This window comes from Chenopodium album, chromosome 15 (genome assembly GCF_948465745.1).
Source record: "Chenopodium album chromosome 15, dcCheAlbu1.1, whole genome shotgun sequence".
NCBI classification, from domain to species: domain Eukaryota; kingdom Viridiplantae; phylum Streptophyta; class Magnoliopsida; order Caryophyllales; family Amaranthaceae; genus Chenopodium; species Chenopodium album.
Window position 1 is genome coordinate 49,653,286 of NC_137848.1, and position 21,676 is coordinate 49,674,961.

At 33.9% G+C, this 21,676-nt stretch overlaps 2 protein-coding genes across 2 annotated transcripts; one reads left to right on the forward strand and one right to left on the reverse strand.

The window, feature by feature from the left end:
- Positions 1 to 757: 757 nt before the first annotated feature.
- Positions 758 to 13,876, forward strand: LOC145583278 (uncharacterized). The gene is made up of 8 exons (XM_081640489.1): positions 758 to 926; positions 1,883 to 2,029; positions 2,455 to 2,560; positions 5,030 to 5,212; positions 5,644 to 6,096; positions 6,316 to 6,402; positions 6,485 to 6,559; positions 13,416 to 13,876. The coding sequence occupies exons 2-7, from the start codon at positions 1,982 to 1,984 to the stop codon at positions 6,544 to 6,546; spliced, it is 939 nt and encodes a 312-aa protein (XP_081496615.1). The 5' UTR covers positions 758 to 926; positions 1,883 to 1,981; the 3' UTR covers positions 6,547 to 6,559; positions 13,416 to 13,876.
- Positions 13,877 to 14,619: 743 nt separating this feature from the next.
- On the reverse strand, positions 14,620 to 20,739 carry LOC145583276 (cystathionine beta-lyase, chloroplastic-like). Its single transcript, XM_081640488.1, has 13 exons — positions 20,544 to 20,739; positions 20,265 to 20,418; positions 19,883 to 19,995; positions 18,990 to 19,060; positions 18,772 to 18,863; positions 18,413 to 18,500; positions 18,224 to 18,335; positions 17,944 to 18,040; positions 17,752 to 17,833; positions 16,603 to 16,720; positions 15,503 to 15,610; positions 15,270 to 15,372; positions 14,620 to 14,904 (listed from the first exon to the last, which is right to left on the reverse strand). Exons 1-13 carry the CDS (start codon positions 20,604 to 20,606, stop codon positions 14,729 to 14,731), a joined length of 1,377 nt encoding a protein of 458 aa, XP_081496614.1. The 5' UTR covers positions 20,607 to 20,739; the 3' UTR covers positions 14,620 to 14,728.
- Between the last annotated feature and the right edge of the window lie 937 nt (positions 20,740 to 21,676).

A 21,676-nucleotide genomic window follows, 5' to 3' on the forward strand; every position in this document is an offset into this window, starting at 1 on the left:
TATCCATGGATATCTATGCATCAAAGTCTTTATATTGCTTCATTATCATCACATGCAAGAAATCTTCTTCATCAAATGCCGAATCTCAAGATATTAACAGTTGATATAATGTCGTCTATATTCAACTTAGAATATAATAATCAATATCTCTATCCTTTATGAAACGTCACTGAAATCTTCAAATCAAATCCAATTTAGTTCAGTGTATTTGCTTTCTTAATTATAGACCCGAATATCTATTGAAACTAAGTAATTTATACACTATATGTAAAACGAGCTAGACATAAAATATTTCAACTAACTTTGAATTCAGATCATATCAAGTCAAATCCACAACATTTCAATTACCTTCAACAATTAACATGGCGTAAATTTACACGAAAACACCAATGATTTAAGAACGAGACAGGTAGAATCCAGCGAGGGTAAATACGAGCCACAAAAAACCTAGCCAGAAAACTTTAGGGCAACTCATTGAAGATCCCAAGAAAAAAACCAAAACCAACCAAAAAAAATCCCCTTTCACATCATCAATAATTCATTCATTCTATTGAATTTGACTCTCTTCTACCCCCAACTCCAAGCAAAAACAAAGCAAAGACTAGACTCCCAAGTCCCAAGTGTTATGCCCTCTTACCCCAACCCCAAAAATTAAGGGGTTGGGTCCCACACCACAGACATTTGTGGGCCCCACAAAACCACGCACAATAAAATAAGGCCTTCCACACGTTAGCGCAGCCAAAACCATCAACAACAAAAAGGCAAACACATTCTCCCCTCTCTCTCTTCTTTCTCTCTCTTCACCCATCATCATCCATCATCTTAGCATAATCAGCAGAATCTCCCTTTCTTTCTCTACTTTCTCTCTCCTCAAGTTCCTATCATCTTCGTCTCTTTCCTCGCCACTCAACGCTACCTTCTCTCAGGTTTTCCCTCTTTCTCTCTCCTCTTTTTTTTTGGATTTTTGTTGAATTCTTCCTTCTTTAAATTTCGCCGTTTTTTTTCCTGATTATTGATTTTTTTTTTGCATTTGTTTAATTGATCTGGAATTTTGCGTAGTTTCTGAAATTTATACGAATTTATGTCTATTTTGTGTTTGATTAATGATATGATGAAATTGACGATGATGATGGATTTTTGATGATTTGGATATGAAACCCTAGAGTAGAGTATAATTTGTGAAATTGTGTGATTTTTGCGGTTTAAGAGTGATAATTGAAGGGTGATCATGGTGTTTTTGTGTCAGTACAATCGCCACGGGTTGTCGTTGTCGAGTTATGATTATGATTTGGACAATTTTGTTTGTTATACGAGAAAGAAATTAATTAATGAAGTTGTACGGATTAGTAATTATTAATTTTTTTTTTACGCGAAAAAGTTTGATTATGCATTTAATCACCAAGACTTAGAAATTTTCCGTATTAATTTTTCAATCCACACTCGAGCGTATTTGAAACTAAATTTTAGTTTGTAATTGAAATATACATGAAGAATATTTTTAAGGTAAATTTTTGAATGAAAGCTGAAGATTGAATTAAATTGAATTAGGGAAAGTTTTGTGCTAGATTATGCTGAAATTCAGTTTTCTGAGCAATAGATCCCTAATGAATGTTTGTTGTCTGATGTGATTTATGCTCTTACGACTAATGATCGTTTTAAGCTGGTTCCGTTGATTTGTTTCTCAAGCATGTCGGTGCTTTCTATTGTGAAATGCTGCTATGGTGTGTGAAGCTATGTTGCATAAGCTTATTGGCACAAGTCTAGAAATTTTACTGTCGATTTCCTCAGATGAAATTGTTGCTTGAGATAAAGATTTTCTCTTCAGTAATGTCTGATTCCTTTCTGCACTGCTTTTTGTTTTTCTTTTTGTAATGATATTCAGGGAAGTTCTACAGATTTGAGTTTGTTATGTCTGCTTGTTTACAGGAGCTACAACTGTTATGCGAGTGTCTTCTGTCTGGATTTCTCAAGGCCTCTAATCATGTCAGGTGGGGACGTCAGAGGCCCCTCTGGTCAAGAATTACAATGGGTATGAACGGATGCATTATATTAAGGTTTTTGCTTCATGATCTTGTTTGTTATAATGTTGGAATTTGAGGGATATTGTTTTCAAATAAGGCAAGATCTTTGACTCGATGTCTTTAAGAGTCATTAGAATTTTCTATTTTCTATTGTTATATCATCTAATAGTTTTGAATTAACCTGTTTTAGGAAACATATCTGTTTGTATTTTTTTTTGTGCTCTTTTTTTACCATTCATCTCGAATTCTTCATAATTATAACTTTTTTTTTTTTGGAGAGGGTTTTAAACTTCCTGGCTGGGTAGCTCTGAAATTAATCATTTTCTCTTTTTCACTCTCCAACACCCCCCAGGATGTTATGTTGATTACGATCTCCTTATTGAATGCTATAGTGATAGCAATATCTAGGGTTGACCCATTTTCACAATGGCAGGTAAAAAATCTTATAGAGCGATGCATTCTACTGTACATGAGTAAGAAAGAAGCTGTGGCCACGATCACGCGTGAAGCAAATGTGATGCCTACTGTTATCGAAATTTGTAAGTTTATGTAATTATAAGACATACCCCGTTCAGCCCTTTCTGTTATATGGTACAAGTAACATGTATGCATGAGAAAGGAGGATCAACATTGCAGGAAGATATAAGTGTGTTTAATAATAGTAGCCATTACTTTTTTAGAGGAGAACATTGGAATTATATGTTGTAAGTATGAAACACTACTTAATATGAGCCCCCATAAATCTGAATAATACTTCAAAGGGGATGCAAAGAGTATATAAATATGCTTTATTTAGCAAAGTTTTAATAATGTTGGTGAAACTCTCATTAACTTGCCATCCAATTACATACAATGCTTCTCTCTCTCGTATTCTAGAGATGTAATGAGTGCACCTTGCCATTTGCTATTTCTGGAAGGTAATACTCCAGAAAATGGGAGAAATTAGTCTCTTTTCTACCCCTATTTTTCACCTGTTGCTGGGTGCTGTACACTCAAATGTAAACTATAAACATCACTAGTGAACAGTAGTTGTGTGATCTTTTGTCATTTTAGAGCCAATACTCAAGAGCCTTTTCAATTCATTTGAATTACATCAATTTTGTGGAAGTGTCTTGTCCCTTTTTCTGCAGAAATAATTTGTGCATAGGAATCTTTGGCCTTTACTAAGGATTAAAGTCGGTTAAAGGAAAACACAAGCTTGGAATTTGTTGGAGCATTCGAAAATAGGTTGTTACAGCTATATAGGTGTTTAAAGGGGATGGGTATCCTGCTTTGAATGTTGCTTCCTTTTTCACATTTCTTTTCATGTAGGACTTAAAGTTTGGAACCAGGGCTCATTTTGCTTTGCAAATGTAAATTTTGAGGTGTATCAATAATTTTTCTTATCCTAGGTCAAGATAGTGTCTCTTAGTTCTATCTTTAAGCTGCTAAGGATTTAAAGTTTGGAATTTGTTGGAGCATTCGAAAATAGGTTGTTACAGCTATATAGGTGTTTAAAGGGGATGGGTATCCTGCTTTGAATGTTGCTTCCTTTTTCACATTTCTTTTCATGTAGGACTTAAAGTTTGGAACCAGGGCTCATTTTGCTTTGCAAATGTAAATTTTGAGGTGTATCAATAATTTTTCTTATCCTAGGTCAAGATAGTGTCTCTTAGTTCTATCTTTAAGCTGCTTGAAGCAAACTTGTTAATGGTATGTAAGTACTGGCAGCGTAGTTTTTTGTCAGTGATTTCAAAAAGTGGGTATAAAATTGTGGAAATTGGGGAGTAGAAATTAGAGATTGGGAATACATTTAATAGTTTGCACTCCCTTGTTTGGTGTGTGGTAAGGAAGTGAGAATAACTTGAGAATTGTTATCTCGTTTGTTTTGGTTTAAGTATCCTTTATTACACTTTGTGATTTTTCTAGCTATATGTGATAATAAAACCGGACTAGGGGAACACAAACAAGATTGTGCTCTTAAAGAACTTTTTGTAAAAAATTCTACCAAAAATAAAAATAGAAGATGAATAAAAAATCCGAAATAATGAAATCTACCTCCCTCATTTATTCATTCACTAGGTGAGCTCCTATACGGTGCAACTGCTAACATATCCATTGGATTTAAGTACTTTAAATTCAAAAAGAGGAATAAATCCATATTACATACACATATAAAACAAAATTAAGTATAACAATATTCTAAGTTTTATTGCTAGCCTACTTACGGAAAAGGATGGTTCTTTGACATAAACATGATTAATTATTACAATAATTTATGCAAACCTTACATAAAGGAAGCTCCAAAAAACTAATACAAATTTTCAATCACATGAAATTAATTAGAGCTCCCAGGCATAACAACACTCTTTTTGTAGAGTATCATCACTTTGCACCCAAGCCAACAGTCCACACCATTGACAGCATTTTGCTTTACACCTAATGTACTCCTGCACAATTAAGATCGTTAAAACACCCACTTATTAGAGTAGCAAAACTTAGAAAGTTACTCTGGTAATTTAATAATACCATCACAGAGCTTCATTTATTGAATAAAGGAATTAGACACTTCATTGACTCAAAAAGGAATAAATTAAATTGAAGAATAAAAGGAATAATTGAATAATACCTTCACATGTCTCTCTCTCTCTCTCTTTTTTATTTTTTCATATTACCACAACCAAATATTAGGTCTCAATAGCCAGAAACAATCCACATTATTTCACAGTTTGTGACTGTACCCAATGTTTAAAACCATGGGTGGCATGGTCTTTTTTATGGTTTTTTCTGATTTTCTAAGCTCTGGCACTTTTACCTGGCCACCTGGGTAACGTAAATAGTTGAATTGAGGCCCATTTATTTTATTTTATTATTTTAATTGTTAATGTTGTGAAATCATAAACGAACACCAACTCTTTGTCATAATAATAGAGATTCCAAATTGCAATCTGGATTCCCTATTCCCACTAAAGATCAGCTGTTTTGTTTTTATGTTTGTTAAATTTACTAGTTATTATATCTTTTTGTAGTATGGAATCGACTTGAAGCAGAGAATCAAGAATTTTTTGAGGCTTATCATATTCGATTGGCATTGAAGGATCAAATACAGCGGTTTAATGAACTGTTGAAGCGGCAGGGGGAGCTGATGGGCAAGATCAAATCTCCTGGAGTTGCTTCTATGCCAGCTACTAATGGAGCGCACATGGCACAATGTAAGACTGATACTAGGGACATTTTTTATCAGGAAAAAAATATGCCTTGTGTTTTACCAGTTTTAAAAAATAAGATCTGGTCTGGTATGAATCTTTTTGGTAAAGTCTTACCTAAATTAAACAAGAATGAGTTTAAGGTGAACAAATCAGAGCCTTATATAACAGATCAGAGCCTTGTATATATATATATATATATATATATATATATACATACACATCAGTTCCTAATTGTTAAATGTTATGTTTAAATTGTTTATACAAAATACACTGCAGTTTCTGTTATAAGTCTTCTATGATTGCAAAGTTTGAGGGTTTGGGTTCCATCACTTAAGTTGTCTCAATGTGTAATTGCTTGATGTGTTTCTTATGCCTTTTTTTTATTTGTAGCCCCACTGAGTATTATATTAATATGTTTGTGCATCTCTTAACAGTCCAACAAAATGCTGGCTGCTATGGTACTGTTGATCAGACTGGACCATCTTTAACACCAGAGAGCTTACAACCTCATATTGCTCCAAGTTTACCCAATTCCTTCACTAATGGTGTATCATCCTTGCAAATTCCTTCACCTTTTCCGTCCAGAACAATTGATTATCAGCCTAACTCACTTCATATTCAGAACTCTAGTTCCTTGAGATTGATGCAAGGTTTGAATGGAGGGATTGTTAAATCAGAAAGTAGCTATCCTTCCAATTCCTCAATTTTTTATGAAGCTGATCCACATCTTGGTGAAGCGCATGGCTCCATGGAAGATCCATCTATTGCAGCTTTTGGTGGTTTGGAAGCAAGCTCACAACCGTTAAATGAGACACTGTTGGGCATCAATGGCTCTTTTGAGCAGCTGGGACCCAAATTCTATGGTCTTACCAGTTTAGTTTATCCTAGTATGTTTTTACTTTGCCTCTCTTATTGATTACTTCAGGATACTTTTGACTTCCTTGACATTCTGTAATTGGTCATAATATTTGCCAATTGTGCTTCATTTGATCACCTTATTGTCTTTATTGTACAACTAGGATGAAGTTAAAAAGTTATGTTGTCTGAAATGATGATCTAGGATTTCATTGTTCCCGTCTAAAGTTTGACTATGTTGTCTTGGACAGATGGATTAGAGAATTACACAAATTCAGCTCTTATGTCTACAGAGACGGAGAACATCCTTGCTGCCCGAGACAGGGGTGAATTAGCAGGTGAGATGCTTTCACTAATGTTCATACTTTGTTAGTTTGTTGATACTTCTGTGGGTCTCTAATATATGCTGTGGGTTAACAGAAGGAAACAAGGTGCCATTGACACAGAACTATCATAATTATGAAGATTTTGGAAGTGAGTGATTTAATTATTTTGGTAAGATGTTCCTTGATTATTGACTTAAATTGCAGCAGTCATTTTTCTGTTGAACGATATGTTTGCATTTTCATATACTTTACTCAGTTATTGTATATTTGCAAAATGGAAAGTGAGTGTGTGTATATAAGGCGAAGCACAGGTCAACCTGGCTTCTATGTTGGTTTTTGATGGTTTATGTCGATAGATCAATTGTATGATTATGTGATCAAATAGAGCATACAAAGTATTATTTTGATAAGGGAGGAATTTTATGAATACATAAATTTAGTACTGGTGGAGGACAAGTTTAAATATAGAATTACAAATTTATTTACAAATTAGCCTATTTCCATTGCATATATGCCCTATAGAATTATAGAATCGTTTTTGAAAACCCAAGCCTTGGCTTTTAAAGATGTTGTCAACAATATCACTTTATTTCTATAATGTATCACAAGAGTTAGCAATTCTTATAAAAGTTTAGTGCTTTGCCCACGATAACTTATTGTCTACTTTTCCTTTGCCCTACAAAACCCCACGAATTGAATCAATCCATCTTTTATAGAAGGGTGGGTCCTTGATATGGTTGTTAAAAGCAAACTTCATAGATTATTTGCCAACATATTTTGAAAGAAGACATGTGAGCAAAGCCTTTGTTTCCACAACATATCACTATTAAATAAGAAATTAGTGCCTAAATTATACTCCCTCCATTTTCTTATAGTTTACTCACTTTTGATTTCCTTTTTTGGATGTTTCTTTTTAATTTACACTTGTATCTTTTTATCTTTGAAATTGGGACACACCACGATTGCTCTCACAAATAATGTTTTTAAGTGTCACATTAACATTTTACTTTTTTCTGTCTCCTAAATTAAATGTAATTCTTGGTTTCTGTGAAAAGAGTTAGTTTTTAATAAAATAAACAAAAAAAAAAAAAAAAAATAAATAAAGGGAGTATATATATCAAAATTTCTAAAGGTAATTCTTAATGGTAAGTTGGTAACACTTAATTATTACTCCCTCCATTTTTAAATAGTTGCTCGATTTCTCCATGCGGGGAGTTTTAGGAGAAATTGAGAAAGTAATAAAATATGGAGGTAGTGGGGTAGGTGGGAGAATAAAAAATTGTAAAAAGCTATGTTACTTGGACTCGGGTAACATGAGTACGTGTCCAAGCGTCCGACTCGGCTATTTTGTGAAAAAATTCCATGATTTTGAACTAAAAGTGAAGTGTCCGCGTGTCATACCAATGTTCGAGTGTCGAGAGTACGACACCGGTACGTGAGGTGAAATGAAGAGTCCGAGTAACATAGGTAAAAAGCAAAAGTAGTGGAGAGAATTGGAGGAGAGAGAACATGAAATTGATAAAATATGATTAATGGTGGGTCCAATAGGTGAAAGAAATTAATTAAATATTGTAAAACCTTTTCAAATAAGGAAATGAAGCAAGTGTTTAAAAATGGCCGGAAAAGGAAAGTGGAGCAAGTATTTAAAAACGGAGGGAGTATTTATATCTTTGGTCAGCTAGAAAAATCTTAAAACTTCACAAATAGCCCTTTATTTTCAATTATAAACTAGGCATTACATTAATGATATTAATGATAAATATGTAAAATAATTAATCAAACATGGTTAATCTATTTATTTAATTTTTTTGAAAATCATCACACCATTGTTGAAACCAACCCTATCCTTTCTATATTTGAACACCATTTTTCTGAAACACCAGCTTAATATAGATAGAAAGCTGTTAGGCATGAGATGGCTATGAGCCTTGGAGTTGCTCTTGGACAACAAGCAACGATTATGGCGGATTACTCTTGAATTTGCTTGAAACTGGAAATTGTATTGTAATGTAAGTAAAAAATAAATAAATAAATGCATTTGGTGTTTAATTTTATGTGAGAGTTAGAGGTGTTAAGGAGTTGAGCCTATACCGATCAAGCTCGACATCTGTGAGCTTAGGCCTAGCTCGAGTTTGATATTTCTAGACGTCTCGTTCCTCATATGTTGTTTCTAGTCTCAAATTTTTATTTTAATCAAGTCCTCTGTTTTTTCCAACCTGCATAAACTATTAATTGGCCTTTAAAATTGTAAAATACAACTTTTTATTACACCCACAATCATAACAATTATATCAAAATTTGCATGTTAGGTTGCTTGCAACCTTGCTGACCTTGTATCATATCAATTCAGCGATTAATTAACATGAATTGTAATTTAATCTTTCCCAAAAATAAAAACATGAAAAACATGCTATTTCGTTGAAGACATTGAGTGGTGGTTAGTTCTAGGAGATACAGGGCCCGTCGACCGGTTTTCCTTTCACAGTAGGAGAGTGAAAGGCTCTGAAGAGATATGAAATAGGAAAAAGGCTAGTTTTATGTAGTTGTATTTTGTTCGTTGTAACTTTGTAAATGTTATCGGTAACAGAATAACGAATAAGGGCCAATTTGGGCAATGTCCAAATAAAACAATGACACCTAAAGCTTAATTTTTAATAGAAATTGTATTTTTGGCAACAAGTTAGCTTATAATAAAATTTTAATAAGAAAAAAATTATTTTGGGCTTGTTACTTATGAGAGGCTAGGCTTATTAACACCTCTTAGTGAGAGACTGAGAGTAGACAATTTTAGTGTATTTTGTTTAAAATTAGGGTTTATATGTTTGAGTGTGAGCGTGTGTTTTCTTTCTCGAAGGGAAGGAACAAAAAACAAGTAGGAGTTTGTTGTTTGATGGATTGAATTCAGATTTAAGATTAGGGGTTATCAATCATTTGTTCTTACATTTTTTCAAAGAGAGAGAGAAGTGGGTTTAATTATCATGAAATATATTGTTAAATAGGTATTAATATAAAGTTTCATAATATCTACATTTCTATAATTTTTACTTATAGTTAATTATATATACTTCCTCCGTTTTTTTAGTTGCTACACTTTTATTTTCACGGTCGCCTAGACAATTTTTTAAGAGGAGAGAGATAGAGAGAAAAATAAGAAGGACCCATGTGTGTAGGAGAGAGATAGAGAGAAAGATACGTCAAAAATGGAAAGTGTTGCAACTAATTTACAATTTCCAAAATAAGAAAGTGTAGCAACTAAAAAGAAACGGAAGAAGTATTTAAAGTCAAAATAGTACATTAGCATGTGTGTTATGTTTGACTATATCGATTTTTCTGGGACGGAGAGACTATCATTATAGTGTGTTATAGTACATTGCAATTTCTGTAATTTTTCGCCAATATATTACATACTCTGTCTCCAAATAAAAATCCCATTTTACCTGAAAAACTTGTCCCTAAATAAGAGTCCCATTCACCTTTATTTATTTTTTACTCATTTATCAACCAAATCCCACCATCTTATTTTTCATATTCACTTTAAATCATTCATACCCTATATTTATTTATTTATTTTTTAAAAAAAATCACCTACCTAAAACTGTCTGTTAAAGGCAATTGAAACTTTATTTGGGGCTGAGGTAGTATTACAAATTTAGATTTAATGGCATACCTTAATTACCCTTGTGTATTTTCAAAGACTTAAGTTCTAGGCTTTGCTATGGTCGTATGACTTCTCTTCTCTCAATGGTTGGGATTGCTCCATGAAATTGATAAGCCGGAGAAAGAGTGGGACATGGTGTGAAAGGAAAGCTAGAACGATGAAGTTGGTAGGGAGTGAATAAATGAAGTTGTAAAAGAGGAGGAAATGGAGGAATTCAGTGAAGAGGAAATTGCGTTAAGAGGTAAAATGATGAGAAATGACCAATAAAGTTGAGTGAAGAAGTAAATGATATCAGTTAAAGAGGAAGTAAGACAGAATTTAGTGGAATGGAAAGTGTAAGTAATGTCGTGTCAGTCTTGAGATGGATTAGGTCGGGTATTTCAGGTTATGTGACCAAATCCAGGTGGCAACATATGTGGTTTAGTGACCAAATCCAGGTACAACTTATGCTTAAAAGTTATCAGGTAGTCTTAAACACTTATTTTATAAGACATCTAATTGGAAAAAAGAGTTAATTAAATTGGTTTTTACGTTCTTAAGCACATGTAAGTTGGCATCTAGATAGCTACTTAATGGAAGATATCATTGTCCAGAACTTACTTTGGCTGTATATACTGTCAGCCAGGTTTGATTAACTGTAATTCAATGGTTATGAACCTTAATGTTGTTGCTGCTGCATGTCATATGTCATATGTAATATGTTGTGTTCTTACACCAATATCCTGGGTGTGCATTGTTCCTGGGATTTATTGTTTGGATGTGAGAAGTGTGAGAAGACTAAGAAATTCATGCACTTTATGGATATTTTAGATCTATGATATCATATGTTTGGATGATGAGTGTAGCCCGTTAGGCTGTTATTGAGTTTTTTTATTTATTTACTTTATTTATTTATTTTATTAAATGAAGAAGTGTTGGGTGATTGTTAGTAGATGTCTTCATGATATCTACTACCATGGCAACCAGACACTTATCGCACTATGCATGGATGAATTTTTGGTGTTTTTGCTTCACCTAATTTCACTTATCTATTTTATTATATTTGAACTTTTTTAGGCTTGAAGTTTACTTATTTTGAAGGCTAGTTAAAACTGAGAAGGCATTTCCTGGTCTTAAACTTATCTAAACTTATTAGCCTTGAACTAACTTATCTAAACTTATATGCACTGAACTTCACCGATCACTTTTTATTGTTTCCCCGAAGAACAAAGCCTGAACACGGTGTTCTGTGAGTATCTCATGAGGGAACCAGCTTTTATGGTTTACTTGGGGGGGAGGGGGGATGTTGATTTTTTATTTTTATTTTTATTTTTTAATTTTTTAATTTTTATAATTATAGTAATCTTCTATACATTACTAAGGACTTTTTGGGGCTGTACTTGGACTAACATATAGGGTGATGTCCATGAATTAAACTAAGGAGGCACGACCTTTGTGATAAATTGGGGCGCAAAATGGCAGTGAATGGTTGCTTACATTATTAAATCATGATGCTGCAACTCAAGTGTAGTGAACCTAAAACCAAGGATTCATGTTGGTAGGCTTGAGAGCCCTATATATTTGCTGGCTGGTCTTTGTTCCCAATTTTGATTAAATTCTGGGCACACCCTACTCAGTGGATGAGCGGCTTCCCAACTGAACTTTGCCATTGTGATGCTACTACATTATGTATGATGGAATAAGGTTTGACCTTTTAGAACTTTTTCGTTTTACTTGAGGTTCACAAAGAAGGCATGAACAAATGAGAGAGCCAAAAATGAGTGTTTCGCTTAGTGTTGTCATGAGATTTTCTTCTTATTTTTCAAGGGCTTAGGTGATCAGTGATTATCTGTCATTTGTCTGTTCATAATGTTATATATTTTCAATTTCTGGGAAGAGCTTATCTTTTTGGCTGCTCCTTTTATTCTTCCTGATTTTACAAAAGAAGAGCAAAGTGAAATACAGGTCAAGCAGGGTCAGTTGTATGACAACTTAGCTTCTGTGAAGGGTAGGCTTTGTTTGTTGTGTACTGCTCTTGTGATTCACTATTGACAGATGGCATGGGAATGCTGCAACCTTAATGGATTAAGCTGATCTTATATAATAAAAGACTGCCAACAATCTTAACATTACCATTTTGTTAATCTTTATAGGATTTGCTTATCTTTGTTTTCAGTACATTTCTCTTTTCTTTTTTTCCCTTTTTTTTTTTTTTTTTTTTTTTGGTGGGGTGGGGTGGGGGGACATGCTTACAATTGTCACTGTAAAATTTTCTGTTGGGGAGAGTGCTGAGAAATCACTGAAGTCGATGGCAAGATTCAGAGGATGTGAGAAAGAATAAATTAACGAATGCAAAACAAATAAATAACACACAGATTTAAGTGGTTTATTGATAGTGTGTTGGCTGCATCCACGAGCAAGCGAGAGGAGCTTTATTGATCTTGAGGTATACCATATTACATATTGATAATGTCAATTATCACCAGGCTAAGCTATGAATAAACCCTAACTAGACTTATATATAGCTATCCCGGATTAGGCGTAAAAAGAATTAAACACGCTAATTGCCTCAAACCGCGTGCAACTTCCAGGCTTGTTGCGTGCGACTGAGCTCTTGCTCGACCTGGTCACATCTACTGCTCGCAACTCCAAATGCTTCCTAACCTAGATTCAAGGCATATTTCAACAAGTAGCAATGGGATATGTAGGGACTAGGGAGTCGGGAAGAAACTAATAGTCAGATGATATGCATGAGATGTGAGCTCTTTGAGAGGGGGGGGGGGGGGGTCATCAAACAAGTGCATCAATACTGGGATGCATTAATACTTGGTGTGTATCCTATAAACCTAATGGATAATGGGAGGATTGTGATAATAGAGATTTATAAGAAGTGAGCAAGGTTGCCGGTTACGAAAGATATTTTGTTGTAATGAAGACATTCCATTGGGTGTTGTACAACTAGTTAAGATGCAAAATTTTCCTTGTGAGTCCTCTCTCTGTTTCGGATTGATCGCTACACTAGGTTTGGCACATAGTTTTAAAAAAAAATATAGGGTGGGGACTGGGGACCAAAGTGAGGATTTTATAATGTAAAGTATAGCTGGTTGGAATATATTTAGTCGGTAGGGAGAGAAATAATATATAAGTAATACTGAGCTCTTACCAATTAAAGAAGAATTGCAATTTAAAAACGGATGAAAAAGAAAATGTTACTAGTTGAAACAATGTGCGAGTTTTTTGTTTTTTGTTTTGTTGTTGGGGGTGGGGGAGAACTGGGGGAAAGGATTTAAGCATACCAAGTAGTTTAGTTGATTTAAGTGCTAAAGATTCTTCTGTGAATAGGATATATACTGCTGTGTATTTAACTTCTTTTTTCTTCTGTGGGCAGGTTAGTTTGTCAGTCAAGGCAACATTTATATGTACATATGATTTAGGGACAGACCGAGTCTTTGCAGAGTTAAATACTTTTTTGCAGAGGTACATAAATTGGTGTGCGTACTCCAACATTTGTTGATGCTTCCATGATGAGAAGGGTGGCAGTTCAAGTCTAGAAGACAAAGTGTTGTGGAGATGTGTAGCAACTTTTGGTTTAGTGTTTGGTTAGTCGTACAAAGTAAAATTTTAGGAAAAGCTTAATGGGCGAGTAATGAACGTCTGATTGTGACTTCTAATCTGGATTTTGTAAGATGAAATTGATAACATAGCCTTTTCTTTTTTTTGTGTTTGATTGAAAACTGGAACTTTATTCACCATGTAGGTCGTGATTTTAGGCTACAGTTCCCTTCATGCTATAATGTTTTATGATTTCAGGGGGAAGAGGAGGCGGTATACAGAATTAGGTTGTTACTCCGTATGTGGATTATGATGTTCTGCAACTACCAGAGTTTTTCATTACCCCTTAATTTCTACAGTTCTCAAATCCTAGAATCAGTTTATATTGATGCAAACTCGGATTCTCTATGTCTAATTTTTGAAGATTCATAAAGCTACAAACAAATTTTTTTTTTTTTTTCCAAAGGATGCATGGACCATGTCATTCGGATAAAAGGCCTCCTTTATTTGGGAAAAATGTAACAATCACAAAAAGGTTTACGGAGTAACTTTTTATATCGACCATACAACATTCACTATAGCTTGTAATATTTCTATTCGTTTTTCTAACTAGCAAGGAAGATATATTATCAGCTCTAAAGTTGATGTGTCTGTAATAATCTTCTTAATCTCCTGCTCTAGTTCACCCACTCTTATGGAGATGTGGATTAAATTAGTTGAATCAGGGAAGATAGCAACATTTTTCCCCTTGAGGTTTTAGCTTTTGAGAGCCAGAAGTTCAGCTGTTGCGTCTGCCTGAAGAGGAGATACAGCAAAGATAGGCTCGCTTCCTGTAAGACCTTGCTCCCATGTTCAAAGGTCTATCTTCCCTGCAAGACCTTGCTCCCATGTTCAAAGACCTCCTACATCCCCTCTCTGTCCATTTGAGCTAATAGGAGGAAGTCACTGTTTTCCTAGTATAAGCAATAATCTAGGGAGGCAGAAATGGCCCAATGGATTTTCACTGCCAGGCCAATTTTAAACTCCCAACAAACTGGGACTGAAAAATTAAAATCTTCGTATTATATTCATAATCAATGGAGAAGTTTATAACTAAATTTAAATATTCACAATTAAGATTTTTTTTTTTAAGAAAAAAAGTTTGTTTTGCTAAACAGGTCCTGTTTTAAAGGCATGATCCAGATCAGCAATTAAATCATTCACATCCTCGATGCCCACTGAAATGCGGACAAGATCTTCAGTTAAACCTCTGGCTTCACGAACTGCAGCTGGTATGGAGGCATGTGACATGAAGCACGGCAAACTTATAAGTGATTTCACACTCCCTGAAAACCAGAAAACATTCAAAGTTAAGGAACCAACATAAATTAGCTTAATCATTTTCATCTCCTCAAGCATTATTTATTCTCTACTAGGTACAAACCATGGCATATAACTCCCACTGATAGAAAACATAAATTTTTTTACACATGCAATTGGATTAAAAAATAAAATAGAAGAAAAAAAAAATAAAAGGCAAAGTGTAGTGTGGGCAAACAAACAAATGATAGATGAGCTAAAATCTATTGTGCATATACATAGTCCTCATTTATGAACATCTCAACCCAAAGATGCTTAAATACACAGAGGTATTCAAGAAGGTTAAAGCACTTTTAGAATACTTGGTGATTGTAAGAGTGAGAGTATTTACCAAAACTGACAGTAATGCTGAAATACTTGGTTGTCTCCACAATATGTTTTGAGAGAGCAACAGAACCAGTAAGGAAACTAAGCACAGATCCTGCACCTTTGGCCTGCAACAAGTATACAATCTTTCTATTTGGAGGCAGAAATATAAATTGCCGGCAAGTATTGTGTTGCCAGAAGGAAATCTTCAAAAGATATGCACATAATATAATTTAAGGAGTAATAAGTAAAAATTACCTGAGAATAATGCAAAGACCGTCCAGGATGATCAGGAAGTCCAGCATAGTTGACCTTCTTAACTCTTGGATGAGAAGATAGAAATTCAGCAATCCTCTGCGCATTATCCTGTCGCAAGTATGAAGTAGTGCATATGAGTGTAACGAGGAAAAATAATTTCTTCAAACCAACAATTCAACAAATATGCTGATCCACAAGAGCGTGAGTTGAAAGTTAACAGTTTTCATCCAAGAAAAGATTGTCACAAGCAAATACTTGCATAGGTAGGTTGTCCATCTTTCAGTCCATACACACATACAAGCTGTAAGAGATCCACAAGCAAGCAAAGATATATGCTATTCTCAATGAAAGATGATCACGAGAAGAACATGTTGATAAATCTTCTCCAACTACAAAAATAGGATATTTAGGTAACGGTGGTTTCACATAAAAGATGATTGGAGAACATAATAAGAAAATGGATCTTATCCAACTACATAATTACTATTGAGTACCAAGCAATTAGAAGGTAAAGCAATCTTGTGTGCTTAGCAAGTTAGCAGTATTTTTCATTCCATCAAACTGAAATCAAGTGTGGAAGTTTATCTTATGTTTTCTTCTATCAAACAGCATTGACGTGACCTATATGTGCAGAGTCTGCAGACTCACCAAGACTCACCAAGACTCTCCAAGGATTGGGACAGATCACTTTGTGTTAAAATCCAACTGTGACACATTGCCCATATCCAACATATTTAAAAATTTATGAACATTACTTTAACAAAATCCATGATGATAGTGAAGTAGAACACATACTAAATTCATATCAAGCCAATTTCACAGCAAACAAACCAGGATACTATGTCTCTATTAATCAGGTAATAAGAAATTAGATATGTAATGGTTCAGCTATCAAGTCCACATCATTTGTGCACATCCACCTCAAATTTCGACCTAGGAGCATCTATCATGATAACAGAATAGCAATGCTCACAAATACACAATGCTGTCAACTGCATATTCATTTTAAAAAAAGATATAGCTTGAAGAATTTTTTTTTAAAAATAAGAGTTAATTGCACATGTAACTTTTCACGCGATAATATAAATATATTGAAGCACCTGTTGCTTTTCAACACGGAGGGCCATGGTCTTGATGCCTCGCAAACAAACCCAACAGTCAAATGGAGCCAATCCAGAGCCTTCAGAATTTTGTAGGAAATACACTTCTTTTGCCAGACTGCTCCAGGAAAAAAAATGACATTTAGCTTAAGCAATTAAATACTGATTACTGAATAACTTATTATAGACAGCTAATTATCCATAAATAAATAAGCATAATGAAGCTACATGGTTTTACAATGTATGTGTCAGAAATCAAGAATTTGAGACATGAATACATAGGCAGAAGTTATGTTACAAACTGTAAAAAGGCACCATTACCCAACTTCATTTTTTACTAATAACCCAGAATGTAGCCCCTTGATAAGAGATGCATCAAAAATATGTTAAGGACAAATTTACTTCTACATGACTACATCCAAGCATCTTCAACAATACTCCCTCGGTTTTTTATTATTTGCATCATTTTGACTTGAGCACTAATCACATACTCTCTTTGACTTAATTTTTTTACTATTTTAAAATGAATAAATGTTATTATGTAATCGTACCTTCATTTTTTTTTGTTGACACGTTTTGACTTTAGCACTATTCACTCACTTCTCTTTGACCGTGTTTTGTACTTTATATATAATGAAAAATATAATCATGTGGGATCTTGTTAGATTCGTCACAATTTATATTTTCAAAATATCAAATTTTTATAATTTTTGTTTATTGGTAATCAAAGATAATAATAGTTGAAGTTGTGCATTGGTAAACGTGACTAAAGAAACATGTCAACTAAAAAGAAACGGAGGAAGTATATCATTAGATTAGTAACAATGTCTATTTTCATAATTTTTTATTTTTACTTTTTACAATATTTACTAATAGACAATAAAAGATATTAATGGTCAAAGTTACGTCTCGGCAAATGTACTAGTCAAAGTGATGCAAATAATAAAAAAAATGAAGTAATAAGATCAAATATGTAAAATGCTCAAATCATTTTACATCATCTCCCAACTAAAATCTTACAGAACTTTTATAGTGACATTGAGTGGGACACGGGGCACATTAATTGCAAAACCAGAAGGAAGTATCTTTAAGGCTTAAAAATTGGATTCAGACAACAGGGATGGTGTATAGGCTCACAGGTTAAATTACCTCTCCCCTTTCACAGCAAGAACGCCAGCCATAATATCACTGTGCCCAGCTATAAATTTAGTAGCTGAATGCATCACAATATCTGCCATCACCAAGCAAAAGTATATAGAAAAAGGTAGTAAAGAAATAGCTCTAAAAATTCTTCCTTATAGACATTATAGGAAAAGTCAACTATCATCACTTAGAGAGTACCTGCACCAAGTTCCAATGGCTGGGATAAAACCGGAGACATGATGCTGTTATCAACCAGTACAAGAGCACCATGTGCATGAGCTAACTCTGAAATTTTCTAAATTGGAGTAAAGAAGAAAAACGTTCAAATGTTTCTCAACAAAATCTGAAATATGCTCATCACAATTCTATTATCACAGTAGTATATAAACCCATCTTTAAGACAAGCATATCTCATCCCCAAACATTTCCATGATTTATAACAAAAGGAAAGAGACACTTCTAAAGCCATGTAACTTACACGAATATCACATATTTGTTGTCGAGGATTGGTTGGACTCTCAAGCCAGACAAGCTTTGTCCAAGGTCCAATTGCTGATGCTACTTCCTCTAAATCAGATGTGTTCACTCGTCTGCAAATCTTTAGACCATCAGAATGTCACATTACATTAATACACTAAACATGATAAGAACAGGAAGAATCACTAACTTCACCACAATTCCTGTTTTTGGAAGAACTTGTGATAGTAATCGATCAGATCCACCATATATATCATCCCCGGCAACAATTTCCTGGCCTAGATCAGAATAGAAAGTAAGAGTGTGGATGCATTAACACAAGTAGAATCAACCTATCACCAGGGGCAGAGTAATGAACAAACTACCAGCAGCACAGGTAATCACAAACAAACATTATTATATCACACAAATGAAGAAAATTAGAGGTCAATACAGTTTGGCTAGTAAATCCTGAGCTTCATAACAATAATAAGTAACAGTGCATACTGTACCAAGATTTCATTGCTGACAAGAAGAATATGAATCTGAAGAGGCAAAAGATAGCAATACCAGTTCCAATAAGACGAGTGACAGCAGCAAGAGCAGCCATTCCACTAGTAAAGCAAAATGCTCGATCAGCCTTATCCAGCTGTGCCAGGAGTCTGTAACATAGAAATAGTAAAAAGTGGGGGAAATGAGTGTAAAATTTCACAAAGATTATGGTTTGTACATGAAAACAATAGATACGAGCCAATGTTCAATGAAATGTTGAACTAGTGAAATATTACCTTTCTAGGACATCACGTGTAGGATTCCCACTCCGTGTATAATCATAAGGACCATTCTCTGTTGCTGATGGCTAGATATGAGAAAATTAAGCATGCAATAATATCAGATTAATGTAGCAGAAACTGATAATGACAATGGAAAAAGAATTCAGTCATCCAAGTCAGAACTTATAGGATAGCTGAGGTAGTTAATTTCATGTAGCAAGGCACAGTATATTGAAACAAATAAAAGCTACATATACATTTAAACTCCGTTTAATACAGTAGAAATGTATAGAAATGTATACATGCCCAAAATCACATACTCCAACCATTAATGCTTAGATTCTAATCCATGCATTTTCAAATTCATACTCTGTGATAAGTACACAATTATCACTGTAGTTGGAGCAAGAGCATCTCCATGGCCAGTGGGGGGCTAAAATAAGAGATTTAAAAAAAAGGGATCCCATTGGATGGGTTAGCAAAATTGAGAACTTTTTCCAACAACTCATTTTGAAAAACTTTCAGTTTTAAAATATAAATAAATAAAAACTCTGCATTGCACTGATGGATAAAAAGTAATTATATTCGAGACTCATTGATGGGTCTCACCAACGGACATACAAGTCTTTAAAGATTAAATAAAATTAGAGACCTTGACATTGGAGATTAATAAGTACGAGTAGTTACAAGTTACAAAAGGTAATGAAACCCGAAATGAGTCACGCCATTGAAGATGATCTAATATCACATTGCTTATCTACATTTGCAGAATATACTCCCATTCATCCAAAATAATTGTCATCTAATCAAAATTATAGATTATTAACATTACATACTTTCTTATACATTGACTACATCACCCTAAGACATCAAAAAGAATGAATTAATGTGAGTAATTCATAGCTTGCCTGCTTAAAAGTGGCTGTCTGATACAATGGTGTGCTCATCGAACCATAAGGATCAAAACTGCTGTCGAAATTCATCAACATTGTCGCAACACTTGGCTCCTTAACCTCCATTTCTACAGTTTATATTCAAATCCCAATTATAAAATCAAATAGATTACTTAATTAATCAAAGAATCAACAATACCAAAAACCACTCGTCGATAGGTGTTATTAATACTCGGAAAATGCTTAATGTTTCTATTTTGAAACTAAAATACTAACCATTGATACAAAAATACAACTTATTTCATGAGACGGTATAACTCGGAACAACATTTAGAGACAAAAGGGAGTACGAAATTAGCTCAAAAAAAGGAGGGAATAAAGTATAAAAGTAACTCACCATTGAAACACTCTGCAACACCATCAACCAAAGCTCCAGTTTTAACATCCATGGATTTATCTTTCATACACTTGAGCTCAAATGTGCGATTTTTGGCGCCGAAAATCGGCGAATTGAATCCGATTCTCACCGGATAAACCCCAAATGCGTATTTCTGAAACAAAAAAATTAAAAAAAAAAAAATCAATACAAAAATCCAATGAAATCAATACAATTAGAATACGAATTAATTTAATTAGGGCAAACAAAATGGAAATTGGGGAAGGAAAAAAGTCATACATGAGAATTAAAATCAGAGGAAATAGAAGGAGATGAAGGTGGGATAGAAAGAGAAGCCGCCATTTTTGAAGGTGAGGAAAAAATTTGTAGGGTTTAAAAGAGGGTTAATGAGCTCAATTAAGTAAAAATGTTGAAGAAAATTACAGTTAAAGTTGAACTGCTAGATTTTTTGAGGAGAGAGAAGGAATGTAAGCGAGAAATGCAGTCGGATTCAAGAACAACGCTGATTCTTTAATAATATCTGGTTACTATTACAGAATCTGAAAGTGGGTATCAACGTCAACTCATCAACATTACCATAAAGATTTTTACTGATGCGCATTCTAAGATTGAAAAAAGAAATGTCTAATTAGACAAAAGAATTAAAAAATTATGTACCATTAAAAAAATTCACAGGTAGATTGATTTAGCCCCTAACATTTTTATGATAGTCGTTTTAAATATTTGCAACACTTCTTTTATTTGCATTTGCAATTTTACGGCATTTACTTTTTATAAATGAGATTCTTGTACCTTATTGTTTATACAATAAAGTACTCCGTAATACAATGTGCTTTGTATTTTTACATCATTAATTCTCTTACTTATTTGTCCATTCATTTTTATGTACTAACCACAAGGCCACAATTAAGGGTTTGTTTTGATTTATTAAATTGAACTGATTGTAGCTGAATTGAACTGAACTGAATAGAGCTGTAATGAATTATTTATGAGAGAAGGAAATTAGGAGTTGAACTGAATAGAGCTGAAATGAATTGTTTATGAGAAAAGGAAATTAGGAGTTGAACTGAACTGAATTGAACTGAACTAATTAAAGCTGAGCTGAACTAAAATTAAGCTGAAGAAAACATACCCTAAAACCACTTGCAAATGCAAGAGTTGCGATTATCTAAAAACGAAAACAATTGTGATCTTGCTTTATTGCTTTCTCAATGACTTTGTGAGGCAATCATGCATCAATTTGCTTCTCTATAACAATGCATAAAAAGTACAGCTCAGAAGTCTGATCAAACTTTCACAAAAATTAACAAAAGCAATCATTCACTCCTATGATTAGCACATTTAAAAATCCCAACACAAGTCTCATTATGCATCTACACCACAAATTGTTTTATTCACATCTTACAAACGAA